The sequence below is a fragment of the Fusarium phalaenopsidis genome (genome assembly GCF_050370095.1).
Source record: "Fusarium phalaenopsidis strain FUZ10S chromosome Unknown contig_32296, whole genome shotgun sequence".
NCBI classification, from domain to species: domain Eukaryota; kingdom Fungi; phylum Ascomycota; class Sordariomycetes; order Hypocreales; family Nectriaceae; genus Fusarium; species Fusarium phalaenopsidis.
Window position 1 is genome coordinate 1,524,843 of NW_028145408.1, and position 15,164 is coordinate 1,540,006.

Genomic DNA, 15,164 nt, shown 5'->3' on the forward strand with positions numbered 1-15,164 from the left:
GTTGGCGAGACGATACCGAGAGACTGGTTGAACCCCGCAACGGCCACACACGATGGTCTTCCCTGCCAAGCAACGCCTGAAATGCCCACACCCGGAGCCGTAAAGAGCTCAGCGAGCGATGCGCCTGAGAAAAGATTAACGGAGACAGTCACCGAGAAGGAGAAGCCGTAGACAAACATGTAAAAACACACGACAGCCAAAAGAGCAGAACAAAGAAGGATGAAAGAAACAATCGTAGGAGCGCTTAATTTAGCGCACACGACGAGGGCGCGCCGGTATATCAGGTAGGATTTGGGGGCTGGAAGGGTCCGAGGGGGGAGCCCTCTTTGACACGACCGTTGGCACAGTACAGTACGCAGAGTGCTCGCGGCGCCTTATCAACCCGACTAAACCACATTAGCACCCGTCCAAGCCGTCTAGCTTACCCTTGGGCTGTTGGGTGACGCTTGGGGATGGGAGATTGGCGCTTGATGGATGGAGTTGTGAGCTGATCTTGGCGAAGGATCTCGCTCTACGCTGCCGTTGTCCCTCTCTCCTCCATACACAGACACACATACACGCCCTCCATGCTCCCCTCTGAGGTTCCAAGAGAGGCTACCAGGCCGAATGATCGGTCGAGGTCCACTAGAGGGATAGGTCCTTGCTGCAGTCGGTTCTGCACAGCGCCCGCTGCTGGAACCCCCCCCGCTTCCAGTGACCCGGTGCATGTGCCAGTGCGAGCAGCCCAATTGACAGTGGGCGTTAAGCGCTGAGGAACCCCGCGACAAGGGCCCGGGCCTGACCCTCCCGCACTTCCCGAATGCGCTATTCCTATTTTAATCGTTGGATATAGATCCTGGCCCCTTTGATTGGCCACGGTACGTGGAGCCAAGGGCCAATTGCAGGGATCACGAACCGACATGTGGTGATCTCCAAGAGATGCGGGCGGACAATAGGACTCCTCTGGTCGCTCGGCCAGTCACGGGTTCAACATGGATGCATAGTGGCTGCATGTGTGGAGATTTTTCACCTTTGCCCTGTGTGAAAGGAATGGAATGGACAAAGTGATATCTCTCCCGAGAGTCTCGTTCCTGACCGCAACACCACCTTGGCGAAAGCCATTTGCTTCCCAAGGTTGCACAGAGTCTCCGTTCCTGCACATGAAACGCCTCAACACCAGCCACCCAAGCTTTTTGTGCATCACGACTCTTGCCCAAAGTCCATTTTAAGAAGAATGCCCTTGGCATGTTATTCTAGAAAATATCATGTCCTTTCCCACCCAACTGTGCGCTTCTTTCTACGCACCATAGACTAGAGTGATATGACAAGGTTGAGAGGCAACATCATCAGTTCTTCTCTTACCCCCCCTGAAAACGACGCCGTCAGATTTTTCTTCACTCATCCGCTCGATTGGACGTTGCGACTTCACAAGCAAGGCACTCTACCGCTTGTTGCCGGGGTCGCTTGGCACATACATATTCCTCCGTACCTCGACGCATTGCGACAGCCCAACTATGACGAATCGGGAATATCACGACCACCACCCCCGGGCCTCGTTTCATCCGTCACGTCGTAGCGTCAAACGTCGTCAAGGCGAGGCGGCGTTTGCCGTCGCTTATTGGTGGTCCGCCACGCGGCACCGGCGACAAACGGCGCCCGTCATTCGGTTAGACGACTTTGACACCCGGTGGTGATAATCTCTGACCACGCCAGGCCCTCTCTCACCGCGTATGTTCCTCGTCAACACCATGCCCTCCATGCTTAACTCGCATCCATTGGAAGTTCCACCCATTCTGGACTCCGGGGCCCATGCACATGAATGTTACATTCCACCGTTTGATGTCTCATTTCCCTGCCCACTTGACGGTCAGCAAATCGTCATCCTCTCCTCTCGCCTTATATCTGGAGCGATGATGCTCAACGAGGCCCTCCTTCGACCGCTAGCTCGACTGAATCCCTCCATACCATTGACAGGAGGCCACGACCATGTGATCTATCAACGGCGCAACCACGGTGCCCTCGTTGCGGCTTCCAAGGCATTTTTCCAGGGGTGTCAGAAATCCACGCAGGTGTGTTGAATGGGGGGCTGGCGCCACGCGTGACTCGAGGTCTTCACTCCAATAGACGAGCAGAACTCATGAAGCCGTCTCCATGTTCCTTACCGCCGTGCTTTGTTTGCTTCGTTTTAGGTATCGCTAGTCGTTCAGGTCTGCTTTAGCGACGGTATGGCGCAAAGAGCTGCATGGCTGGTGCTTATGGGATTCTCGGTTGGCGATGGCGGCGGGGTTGGTCTTTTATCCTGTCTGCACTTGGCATTGTTTGACAGGAGAGGTTATTGCCATAAGAAACGGGTTTGGAGTGGCTTTCTGGGTGCAGAAGACTCCCGTTGTTTGCTTCCCGTGTAGGTATCAATTATGCTGCGTAGTCCGTAGAGCCCCCGCGACCGAGGTTGTGTGGTTGTTTGATTGTTTTGAGGCCATCTCTCCCGTCTGGATGGCCAAAAGTGGATGGACATGCGGGCAAAGACCTCTATTAAAGGTCTACCCAGGGTAACACGTCAACTGGTCTAACGTTGAACAACACCATATAATAATTCAGCGTTTCACTGGCAAACACATCATTGGCTACGACCAACATAACGGGTCATTTTGTGAAATAGGATGCCGAAGGATTCCACGATGATCCAATCCCCGCTGTTGCGAATAACTGCATCCTGAGTGCCACCAAACCACAAGCGCATCATCAAAAAAACGTTGAAAGCACGCCCAAAGTGTAAATTCATCACCATGAAGTAAAGTTCGCATCTACTACCCGTAGATCCATGTCAAATTCAGAGCGAACCAACCGTCGGAGGTATTCACGGGTAGTCTGCGGGACCTCCCAGACTGTCGGAACCGTTGGCCCAACTGGCGACCGTCCCAGCTAGATGGTAACGAGAGCACCAACAGCCCCCAACTTCTACACGCCATTCGGCATTTGATTCCTAGTTTTGCTTCTAAGTAATTGAATGCACTGTTTCTGCTTGTGGTTCCTTGCGTCTCTACCATGTCTCATACGCATAGTATCCAGTTTCGCTGACTCTGTGGAAGCGCAACTCCACGATGGCCCATTTTGGGGATCAGAGCAGCTACCTATTGGGGCATGTAATTTCTGACGTGTTTCAAAGTTCGCCTGTGCACAATCCTCATCTTTGCAGAATATCTGCTCGTTCTTAATGTTTCACAAGTGCGACACATTAAATGTTTGTGACGGTTAACTGGTATCCATCTCATGCTTAATCTGAGAGTGTTGATAAATCTTGTGGGAACTCGCTAAGTCATTGGCGATATCGCTTATCAATGCTATCGGCACCTAATGATCCAGCAGCCCCCGAAAAAGGATCGTGAGAATAATTAAAAGAAAGCGATGGATTCTCACGATCAACATCAACCAAGGTTTAAATATCACTGGAGATGATGTTGGAGACAGTGAGGGGGAAGGTGATCGGAACCAACTCCTCCTGAAAACTTAGCTACCCTAGAGTCGAGCAGCTGGCAACCGGTGACTCCACATACGACTGCAGCCGAGAGGGGTTGGGCAGGCCAGAAATCATCATCACCAGCATCTCAAAGTTACAGGCAGACTCTTTCAGTCCCAATGCGAAAAATCCGGCCCAACTCAGTCACTTCAAGCTGACTGCAGCTCAGACAGGGTTCAAGGCAGTTTCCAAAACCCTATGAGAAGGCGACAACTTACCCAAAGGACGAAAAGGAGACAACTATATACACAAACAGGTAAGATCTCCGAGGCACCGTTAGAAAGATTCGCTCTAGTGACGACACGACGGAGGGCAATCTCCCGGGACTTGCTCCCAGATGACCCGACCCAAACGATCTCTTGCTCCAAGCGATGGGCAAGTCATGAACACTTGGGCCAACTGGACGGGGATGTCCCACATATAGGCTATGTGAGTTTTCGGACTGGGATGAGGCTGGGAAGCTTAAAGAACTGAGGGAAAAAAAAGTGCTGCCATCTAGGATATGATCATCTGTGAAACAATAGATCTGAGGGGAAGCCAAGGCCTCTATTATACTTTTGGTCAGTCAACAACGACATGCCAAGGCAAGCCATGAGCCCATTACGACCAAGAGCGAAAAGCAAGATCGCTTCTGCAGAAAACACTAACATCGTCTTGTTGCTAAATAAAGAAACCCATGGAGCCGAGAATCTAGAGCATGCAGCTCTTGTCACTATCACATTCCTCAGGACGATTCCATTGGGTGGGCGGCTTCTGCAGAAGGTTATTGTGGGTCTTTGCGCGTCTGCGGCAATCTGGGCGCTTGTGAGGCTCGCTTGGAAGAACCGGCAGCGTCCGCGAAACGGACTAAGTTAGTCGAAGCGGGGAAACATGCGCCGTTTAGAGGATCACGAGTTTGATGATCAAGAAGGGAATCAATTGATGGTAAAAGTAAGTTACACAAGCGTATTTTCAGACAAAGAGACGCAAAAGAAGGGATATTGAAAAATTTTCTAATATTTCTTAGATCTTGAATCATGACGTTGTATATCTGTTCCCCGCAATCCAGGATAAATGACATTCAAGACCAGCATTAAACAGGCTTCAACACTCGAGGCAGGCAATTATCGTAGGCGAGTGGAGGGGCAAACGAAACATCCATGGAAAAAGAATGGCCGCGCAAACTGGCCGGCGTTTGCAGGACATGTCCTGTCGCTCTGATTTGCCTGTGGCGCCATCGCCATCCCTGCTGCCCATGAGTCTTTAACCGCTGAGGACGGTCGTCCAAGGGCGCTGATTGGGCGGCAAGGAGGACTCTGTCCGAGACATTGGACGCCATTGGGTGATGGGGACCCTGGAGGCTTCTATTCTCGGCCGACTCACTTGTACACTTTATTTCCCTCCCCTTGCCATGACCTGTCCTATGATATGGCTGTTCGAGATCCAGTCCACCGCGCAGGCGAGAGCTGGATGGCTAAATGTGGCAAGCCCATCTCTGATCCTGGGCAATCTGCCCGCCTTTCCCAGCCGCCCATGCGCAACACTTTGGTGTAAACCATGTCTCTCTCTGTCTTGATAAATCAATCATCAAGCCCACACGACCCGACTCGAGGCCATTTATTCCACTTCATTCTGCATAGACCTTGCTGGCTTTTGAGGCACCTTTTCTCATTGACCGTTTCACCTTTTTCACATCGCAGGACGATTCTTTCCTCTTATTGTCGGACGTGTGGATTCTTGGTGTTGAGAGGTTGCCGTCGCTCGGCCTGCCATGCTTGGAGTCGTCTCGTGATCAGCCTTCACCCGCCCTCTACTAAGCCTCAGCCTCCCCGAAAACTGCCAAGCCTCTCTCGTGGACGAATACTGTCCAAGCCATCAACATGCGGGGATTCCTCTCTGGGCTGAGCACTGCCGCTCTTCTCTTCTCCTCTACCCACGCCCTTCAGTTCACCCCCGACTCTGAGTGTGCGGCTCTCTGCTCTGTCGGATCCAATTCTACCTCATCAGACTCGAGTCTCTCAAAAACAAACTCCTCCGATATCGTGTGCAAGGACGACGAGTTTTCTTCATCAGGGAAGGGCATCTTGTTCAAGAACTGCCTCAATTGTCTTCAGAAGAGCGATGCTACCTGGGAGAAGGAGAGCGATGTGTTCTGGTTCCTGTGTAAGTCGAGAGGGAAGGATATATTTGGTCGAGAAGCTTACTAACACTGTCATCAAGACAACATTCGGTATGCCTTTGACGTCTGCCTCTACTCTTACCCCGATGCGGTAGCGTCTGGCACCATCAACTCCCCCTGCAACATCGACGGTGCATGCGCACCTCTTGAGGATGCCCTGGAGACGTCTCTGTTGAAGGCCAACAAGGACAACCAGTTTGACTACTGCAAGGCCGAGAACTCCATCATTGAGAGCTCCAGCTACAAGGACTGCATCAGCTGTCTCAAGTCAACCTCCAGCCAGAAGTATCTCGCCAACTGTGAGTTGTCAACCTTAACTACTAGCCCACCACTTCGCAACTAACACACTCCCAGTTCTGATTGCCTTGAAGGCTGGATGCAAGCAACGACCCGACCAAGGAGACCTGATTGGTCTCAGTGGAACCATCTTTACAGCATCAACTGTCAACATTACTGACCCCAACACCAACGAGTCGCTCCCTGGTGATGGAGGGGCCCCTGTTGGTGCCATGACCACTGGCACTATTGTCGGTATCGCAGTGGGATGCGGTCTTGCCCTGGCCGGTTTCCTCTGCATCATGTTCATCTACTGTCGCCGATCTCGACGCCAAGCAGAAGCTATCAAGATTGAGACCCCTGAGCCCGACCGTCAGATGCATGACCACCCCGGCTACGGTATCGGTATCCAGAAGTCTTCATACTTTGTTCATGGTCACAAGCGACACCCAACAGGCCACAGCCACCATAGTCATCATAGCTTCGGCCACGGCCACACAAACTCCCTCGGTCTGACCAACGCCCAGTACTACGACTCCATCGACCAAGAGAGGCGAGGAGCCGGAGCGAACGTCAACTACCACTACGCACCGCACTCGAAGAGCAACGGACCTAACGCCGCCCTTCCCACCCATCCCGCCTACATGCCTCGAGTTGTTAGCCGTACCCCCGATGGCCACCTCCCTCCTCCTCCTCCTCGCCAGGGCGTGAAGCCCAACGTCCCCGACTCGTACGCCCTCCAGACCTACCTCAACGCGGCCGAGGATTCCAGCGTCGACCCCAAGCGCGTCGCAGAAGCTGCCGCGAGCAGCCTACCGAGCTCTCGCGTCGGGAGCCGCAACCCTTCTCCCGCTCCACTGTCGCCCGACTTCCAGCCAGCACAGCCAGTCCCCGCTCCCGAGGCACCCAAGTCCAAGACCTTCTCGTCCCTGTCCAAGCTCGTGATCCCAAAGAAGAACAACCCGCCCCCTCAAGTCCAGGTGGTGGGACCTACACCGACCTCTCCTTTGGAAGAGTTGAAGCGCGTGATGAGGATATCTAAGCCCATCACCTCGCTGGACCCGAGATTCCAGGATCGGCCACTGGGAGGAGGACAAGTTCTGGCAACTGAGCCGCCGGCTAGTTTCGGTACCGAACCCGCGCAGAGGCCAGGAGGGAACTCATCACCTCTGCCTACCAGCAACAGCCACATCTATGGCTGATATTAAATACAGTACGATGGGATGGATAACACATGAATGATGGACACATTACTGGGTCGGTTTGTTTTCAGCATGGAGTTAATTGGTTGGGTCATTGCAACGCCTGGACTAAGGATCACGCATAACGTAGACATTCTCTGGGGATATTGGTTAGAAAATTCGATACCATTCAACTTGTATATACTTAGTTAAACACATTACTATTTAAACTACGGTTTCGATGAAGTTGCCAATGATGTAGCATTAAACCTTGGCTAGTTAAGCATTTTAGTCCATCTGGTTTGGGCATTGAGACTTGATTATTATTCATGGGGAGATTTTAAGTACCCTCATGTATGAAATATCTGCACGAGGCAATTCGGGGTCTTATTATCTTCCCCCCTTAGGACCACATAAGAATGAAGTTATTAGTATAGGGAGAGAAGCAGAGAGTAATAAAGAGGCCGCTTAAGGGATTGGGAATAACAGAGATCCAGGCTAATTCCCACCACTATTGGTAGAAATGAACAATGTCTACTTGTTTTTGGTTGCTATTGTTCACAGGTGCGGAATATCGCCAGTCCTCACCCTCACACTGGCCACCAGCTGTCAAGCACTGGTGATAAAAGCGAAGCGGCGCCAAGCAATGTTTTCTTGAGCTGCTTCTAAAGTCTTCTAAAATCTCCCTCGATTGAGTTCTCTCTCTTTCTTTCTCCCCGCAATCTACATTTTCGCTTCATTAGATTCCATACACCACAGCCATCACCGACCACAACTGTTGACAGCAACGATGAACGAGCCAACGGAGTCGACGGTTCGAGCAGACGACCAGCCCATCGCCGAAAATGGCGTTCCTGCGCCAGATGTCGACGTGACGCAGACCTTGCAATGGCTTTCTGTTGCCGATCCTAGTCAGCTCGACGTTGCTACTCTCGTCACCCATAATAACTTGGAAGTGGTATGGATGCGATTATCATCGCCTGAACCTTGGATCTCCCGCTGATAGAACCACTAGCTAGCAGTTCTCCTCCAGAGGGTGGAGAAGAGGGTGATCGAGCAGGCCGAGCAAATCAGGTGTGTATTTACACATATCGCTATTTCCCGCTAGTAGGCTCTAACCATCGACATATCTAGAACGCTCGAAGATCTTACCCGAACGGTTCTCGAAATCCTCAGGCGAAACGAGGAAACCAGTCGCCCATCTTCTATTAGTAGCAGCCGTAGCTCTTCTGTTGACAGCGTTGACAACCGTCGCTCCTCGACTGGTCAACCCGCCCCCGCCGGTGACGGGACTGAGGAAGATCAGAGTGCCGATGCTTTTCATGAGACCATTGAGAATCTTTCGATGATAGATGATCTCTTCGACCGCTTCATTCTGGACTCTGACTATACAACTTTGGTCGAACGCTCAGAGCGCATCCAAGCTTCATCCGCCGCCTTCGTCGAGGCCGCTACAGACCAGTTGGGTAGTTTTCTGGGCGAAACAGAGGCTCGTAAGTACCCCGCCAATCGTAGCATGTTTATTAATCTTGAGATTATCTTGGCTAATGCTCGATTTTAATCTACAGAGGTAATCATCGCTCAACTCTCCAGCCTCGACGATGAGCAGATCATCGACATCTACATCGGCCTGAGCCACCGGAACCGATCCAACAAGTCACAGGGGAAAGGGACCACCACGGCCAGTGAGAGTTTCCACGCCGATAGCCAGTCAACTTAGGCGAACACACCTGGTAACCGTTCCAGCAAGCGGGCTGCTCCAAAGACACCAGCTCGACGAACGCGATCGTGTTCTGTCATCTAGGGTTCTGCCGATAATGATTTGTTATGGTTGTTGTCGTTAATAAGAACTAGCAAGCTGACTAGAGAAGCTGCGAGCGGCTGATGGCGTTCCGGATAAGATCCACATTATGATGATGTTTAATGAAATGTTGTCAATGAGATATTGTCAATCAGATTCGTCAGACGACTGTATTCGTAGCCCTCGTGATTGTCTTTCGTCATCTGTCGGTGGTCAAGGTGTCGACTGAACCCGTCGACGTCTACCTCCCCAAGACATTGTGCGGACGATGTATCGTCACTGGCCTGCGAATCGCCATGGATTCAGGCGGCCGAAACGTATAGACGGACCTATACCTCGCAAAGACGGAGAAACCCAGATCTGTCATAGCCGCCTCAAACGACACCCAGCTCACTGAACTCCGAGTTTGCGACCTTTGAAATAGCTTCATCAAGACATCGATGGTGGTCTCGCTTCCACTTAGGGTTTGCGATGTCTGCGTAGGCTCTTGCGCTTCAGCCACGGGCGATCTAGTATCCAGTTCAAAAGCAGAAGGCTGAGAAGGACGTGTCTTTTCCTTTTGCTTTCGACTTTCCGCCCATCAGCACTCAAATAGGGGGAGGTTCCCGGTCTGCATCTGCTCCATAGCCTACTCCTGCTCTTCCGTCTCCACACCGAGGCGGTTGCTCTGGTCTCTGCTGACTTGTATGGGCTGGGACCTTCTCCAGGCTGCTTCCACGCTGCTCCGTCGACAGTTCACAGGTCGATGATGGCCGGCGCTGGCGTGACCCCCTCTGACACGGCTACTCCCATTCCATCACTGCCTGTCTGTCTCGTCCAGAGTCTGTAGTTCGCCAGGAAAGACTCAATCCTGTGGAGGAAGAGCTGAGTATCAAACTCGACCTTGTGGTATGAAAAACCGCAATGTTGCACCTTGGTACGGAGTTGCGGCATGTATCATACATATAGCTAACAGCCTTGCAGAGAACACAGTAGGGCTTTCTGCATTCTGACTTATAGTGACCCCTTTGGTGACATTTGCAACACACACGAGCGGGGCACACTGGCTTCTCATGGTCTGATGATTATATACGCCGCAGATCCGAACAAGTTCGTTCGTACAATCTGCAGCTCTGTGGCTGATCTTCTTGCAGCTCCGGAATACGATAGCGCCATTTCCGGTTGGCTGTTGCCTATCGCCTGCTGTCTTTCCGTCGTCCGTATTCTATCAATCCCCGAAGCCGTCGAACAAAGCAGAGGGTTGTCCGCATCGATGACACTCCAGGTCTTTAGGAGTCTCGTATCGAGAGGCCTTGATCGCCGGGCGCACTACCTGGCCAGATCCCTTCTAGGGAGCCGAGTCAAGTGCAGCTAGAGTTCCTTGGGGTCCTGACATTCTACTTCGACCTCTTGGATGTTGGTGATCCAGATGGGAATTTGGGCCACGGCGTTGCCCTGCCAGCGATAGCCTGGCACGTATATATTGAAGCGGCATGACGAAAAGTTCCCAGGGGCGACAAGAGGGGAAGCCGTGTATCCAGGAGACGTTCCTGCGTCTTTGGGGTGACGGAGCTTGGGTCGAGGCAGAATCTGCGCGTGAACTCTGAGACGCTCTCAACAGGGAGAGAGATGAAGCGGCGCAGATGCCCAAGAAAACCTTGCCCTGGGCCGGCATGCTCGGTGCTCTCGGCGACGCCATGGCTGGGGATTGCTGATGACACATGGCTGTTAACACCACTATCGCCATTGCCTAGTGGGTTGTCGGAGATATATATGACCTCACGGTTACTATCCGGGTCGTCTAGGGCAGAGGTGTGATATATAAAACCCTGGTTGCCGTCTCAGCAATGGCGGTGGCAATGAGGCCTGGCTCTTTGGGAGTACATTGGGCGCAGAGGCCTGGGAGCGTGAACTTGTGCGACTGGGTGGCATCATGGCCAAGCTGAGCGCGAATCGAGCCAGGGAGGCGAGGTTGTCCTGCACGTAGCAACTGTCAAAATATATGCCGAGACCCTTTACACGGGTTGAGCCATGGATCTCACGGTGTCGATGCGAGGTGTGCGTCCTGATAGCGGTGCCATTCGCAATGAAGTATCTATAGACGGGGGTCCCATGTTCTCATAACAGATGGTGCAGGAGAGTGGAGCGTTCGATGTATCGGAGGTCGAACGCAGAATCTGGTTCCGAAGATCGGGCCAGTCCGTGGAAGATAACATCTCGAGAGGAAATAATGTATGTGTTATGGCATTCTTGTTATACAGTATAGATCCTTGGATCTAGTTGATGTGTTAAGAGACGCGTGGTTCTTCAAGATCTAGTGCGAGGGACGAAGGGTATTTATACCTCGAGATCCCCAGCCCTGACACACGTACTCAGGTTTGCTTTGTACCAAACAGCGCAACAAGCGCAACGGCAAGTACATAGGTATGCGGGTAGAAACATGAGAGTTTTTACAATCTGTAGAACAAGAGTTGGTGCCGCGACAAGCCAGTTGGAAGACTTGTGTCAGGATGCGCTGCATCCATAGCCAGGGTTGGTCCCATCCAAGTCGACATATCCTAAGCAATGGGGGGGACTTGAGGTCCCAAGGACTATTGCGTGCGCCTGAGAAGCTACCGTGTTGTTTCAACAGTGGAAGTGGTCAAGATATTTAAATGTCAAACCCAAGTGTAGGATGGATATCGGTGTTTGGAATCAGGTTTGAGAACATGCACGCGGTTCAAGAAACAAAAAGGCACCGGAGGATCCAGAGGGTTGTTAAAGCCATCTCAGGTGCAATGCATAAATCGAGATGAAAGATAAATATATAAAGGTAATATTGGGAGTTCTACCTCGGCGGGTTGCGAGTCTTATCCCATACCACATCACGCTCGACATAAGAAGCAATTCCGAGTCTGCTATCACACAACACCACAACAGCGTAATTGGTTTAGTGGTAAAATTCTCCGTTGCCATTCGAGCAGCGTCGGGGAGCCCTGGGTTCGATTCCCAGATTACGCACTCCTTTTTGCCCCTTTCTGCACCATCTCCTTGCTTTTTTCCTTGTCTCCGTGACTGGACATGCACTTGTTACCTTTTTGCCTCGGTTATGCGTTGTCAAGTCGATATCAAACCGTTGATTTGGTTGTGTTGACTTGTCACTCAGTGTGTGGGGTATGAAGGGCACCTGCCGTGTTGGTCCTCGAACAACATCCAACTTGTATCAAGAGGAGCGTAACCTTGTAATTGGGCTCATCCAACTCGTCAATGAGGCCTACTTGGTAGTTGATCCGGCAAATCGTTTCCGTTTCGAAGCTGGAGTGCGCCCGCTGCCCTGATCAAGTTGGACACCCTCATGATGGGTGTCTGGACAGCCACGACGCATGAGTATGCCTGCCCAGAGAGGACCATTCACTCCTGTTGTGTCACCCATCTGCTCCTCCTGTAACCCAACATTGTCTCACCGGTCCAAGGTCAGTCAGCAATTACTCCTCGCACATCCGGAAAGTTGGGTTTTCTTTGGTTGACCTCCATATACAAGTGCAGGGTAGAAGTGAACTGCTCCAACACCGTGCCAACATCACCACAAGATGAGAAAAGTCTCCGTCGGAGGTTCCCTCGAGGTAACAAGAGATTTGTCAAGGCAAAGCCGGCTGTTGGTTGACCGAGTAGGTAATGAGAAACCCTCCAACTCGATAAGGGCTGCAAACTCCAGCTTCTCCGGCAGACAGGGGACGGCAGCCTTTAACTGTTGGAAATAGAAAAGCATAATTCTTAAGCCATCAACACCACCAACAACATGAACCTCGCTTGATGAGCTGTACAGGGCAGCCTCCAGGCGTCGTGCCAAGATAATCGTCTGCTTCTTCATTGCTCAACTCTGTCCGGGCAGGGGGGCCAGGGGGCGCCACAGAGATAACGACCAGACCACCTTTTTCTATTTTCCCTCAGCATTTCGTAAATCCCCCCAGATAAGGGATCATCATGTCCTCCCCCAGAAATCCCCCCCACGCGGCGTTCGCTTCGGCAAGCGGCCCCACGCGGCGCCAGCGGGAGGGAGGCTGGACGATATGGAGGGCATGCGGGGAGGTGATCAATTGAGTTGACATGACGCCTATATAATCATGTTACACTTCGCCCATCGAAAAAGACAAAATCCAGACTTGCTCGGTGTGTCCTGTCCGGTGAGGAGGGCAGATAAGGTGAGATAAGTCCATGCTGTCAAGGCATTGGATGGAGTTGAAGTGTTGCTCCGAATTGGTTAGCTGGAAGCCAGAGGAGCAAAGTATATGAGCCATGTGTGCCAACCTCTTCCTCCGTGTTTGTTGTCTGCGCTATCCTTCTCTCTTCTTTCATCACAAGCCCTGCCCTGCCCTGTCCTGCATCAAACCTGCTCTGCATGTCCAATCCTTGACGGCACATCAGCGTGGTGATACAGTCGTGAGTCCATTGAACCCTCATAACACATGCTGGAGACGAAACATCAGGCACAGAGGCAACCGGGGAATACGAAGAGAGGGGCAGACGCTGATTCGTTATTTTTTTCCAAAGTCATCCGTTGACTCGAGACACCAGCCAAGTCATGATAAAAAGTCGTATAGGTTCCCAGATCAACCACCTGAATGACGCCTCTCCAGAAAACACACAGTTTGCTCTGGACCCCTTAATCAAATGACACAACTCCCGCCGAAATGCAATGCCGCCAGTCCGCTCCGCCTCCTGTCCCTGAAACGGGCTTCTAGTCGAGGCTGGAGATCACCGTTTTTTCCCTTTTGTCTTTCGCGCTTTTCTTATTCTTTTTGTCGCCAAGGTTGAGACCTTGATTCATGGTCAGCATGTTCGCTATGCCAACCACTCCTCCTCGTCCCGCTTACGCCCTCGGCCGCCTCGCATAACTAGGCCATCGTCATTATCGTCGTCACTGTCGTCGTCGCCGTTGTGGATTCTTAATTGCTCAACCGAGGTTGCTGCGACTTGCACATCCTCGTCGTCGCTTCCGTCGTCATCTAGCATCCATGTCAAGCCATTGGCCTCCTCTTCTAGTGGGAACATCTCCCGCGCATATTCCTCCATTCCTCGAGGGCCTTCCCAGAGCTCCAGAGCTTCGCTTGGGCAGCTGATCTCCACCTTGGGGTCTCCAAAGTAGGGGGGCTGCTTGCGGGCATCCTTGCGATTTGGATCAAAGAGCTGCTCCAATCCGACAAGCTGTTCCCGGTAGCCTTCGGGGATTCGGACCTTGATCTCGATGGGGCCTCGGACATAGCGCACAGGACGACCAACACCCCGCGAGAAGAGGCGGCACACTTCCCGGGGAGTGAGATATTCGTATGCAAGTGCTATACGCTCTCCATGCCACTTGGCAGGTCCGTCCTTGAAGATCTGAAGGACAGCCGGGCCGACGTCGTGTTCAGCGTCTAGCCAAGGCAGCTTGGCGTCTTCATGGAACGGCGCCTGCCACTTGAATGACCCATCTCTCTGCAGTTCCATGCAGAACAAAGGGTACTGGAGTGATGTAAAGTTGTTGTTGTAGATGCCGGTGTACACAAAGGTTGAGGGAAGCCTCAGCTTTCGAACGTATTGCTCGACCTCGTGTTTGGCGGCCCAGAGAGGTAGTGATGGCCACTCAGGGTTGTAGGCGGCATGGTCGGGCATCGACGAGTACACATAGTGTTGGATCCCTGCGCGCTTAGCGGCATCGGCGAGCGCCTTTCCGATCTGGATCTCGTCGCCGTAAAAGGTGGTGTTAATGAAGGCGAGCTGGGCGCCACGGAACAGGTTCGCGATCAATTCGTAGTTGACACCGACACCGGCCAGAGGACCATGCTTGGTAACGTCGCGGTTCGCCTCGGAAGGGCTGTGTCTCGTGTAGAGTTCGCCGACAAAGACAGTGACGTTGGGGTTGCCAGAGACCTCAGCGGCGACGACGCCCTCGAGATTCCTCAGCTGTGCGCGCACATGGTAGCCAACGGCGGTGGCTACGCGAATTAACGACGCAGCCTGCCGACCGCTGGCATTGATGACGGCAATAGTCTTGTCGGGATTCGACATTAGCCTCTTGACGGGGCGGAAAGTTAGGGAATTGTTTCGAGAATTTGCGAGTGGGGAGGAATCCGAGTATGATGATCGCGAGTGCTTGTGCTGCTTGCAGAGGACGGTGGTCTGGTCGCCGGGTATTCGAATGGGGATGCTGGCGGTCATAGACCCGTTTAGTTGAGCGGGCATGCTAAAGCAAGGCTTCGCTCAGGGTCCAAGAAGAAGAAAGAGGAGGAGGGATTGCAGAGTCGCAGTTCGGAA

At 52.4% G+C, this 15,164-nt stretch overlaps 3 protein-coding genes and 1 non-coding gene across 4 annotated transcripts; 3 read left to right on the forward strand and 1 right to left on the reverse strand.

The window, feature by feature from the left end:
- Window positions 1–5,355: 5,355 nt before the first annotated feature.
- LRP88_06055 (uncharacterized protein) lies at window positions 5,356–7,132 on the forward strand (the record flags this gene model as incomplete). Its single annotated transcript, XM_083242597.1, has 3 exons — window positions 5,356–5,638; window positions 5,696–5,953; window positions 6,009–7,132. The coding sequence occupies 3 exons, from the start codon at window positions 5,356–5,358 to the stop codon at window positions 7,130–7,132; spliced, it is 1,665 nt and encodes a 554-aa protein (XP_083101533.1).
- Window positions 7,133–7,901: 769 nt separating this feature from the next.
- On the forward strand, window positions 7,902–8,831 carry LRP88_06056 (uncharacterized protein; the record flags this gene model as incomplete). The annotated part of the gene is made up of 4 exons (XM_083242598.1): window positions 7,902–8,069; window positions 8,127–8,185; window positions 8,246–8,604; window positions 8,680–8,831. 4 exons carry the CDS (start codon window positions 7,902–7,904, stop codon window positions 8,829–8,831), a joined length of 738 nt encoding a protein of 245 aa, XP_083101534.1.
- A 2,978-nt stretch (window positions 8,832–11,809) lies between these two features.
- On the forward strand, window positions 11,810–11,891 carry LRP88_06057. The gene has a single exon. It is a non-coding gene; the product is annotated as a tRNA-Gly (tRNA).
- Window positions 11,892–13,712: 1,821 nt separating this feature from the next.
- On the reverse strand, window positions 13,713–15,092 carry LRP88_06058 (NmrA-like family-domain-containing protein; the record flags this gene model as incomplete). The annotated part of the gene is made up of 1 exon (XM_083242599.1): window positions 13,713–15,092. One exon carries the CDS (start codon window positions 15,090–15,092, stop codon window positions 13,713–13,715), a length of 1,380 nt encoding a protein of 459 aa, XP_083101535.1.
- Between the last annotated feature and the right edge of the window lie 72 nt (window positions 15,093–15,164).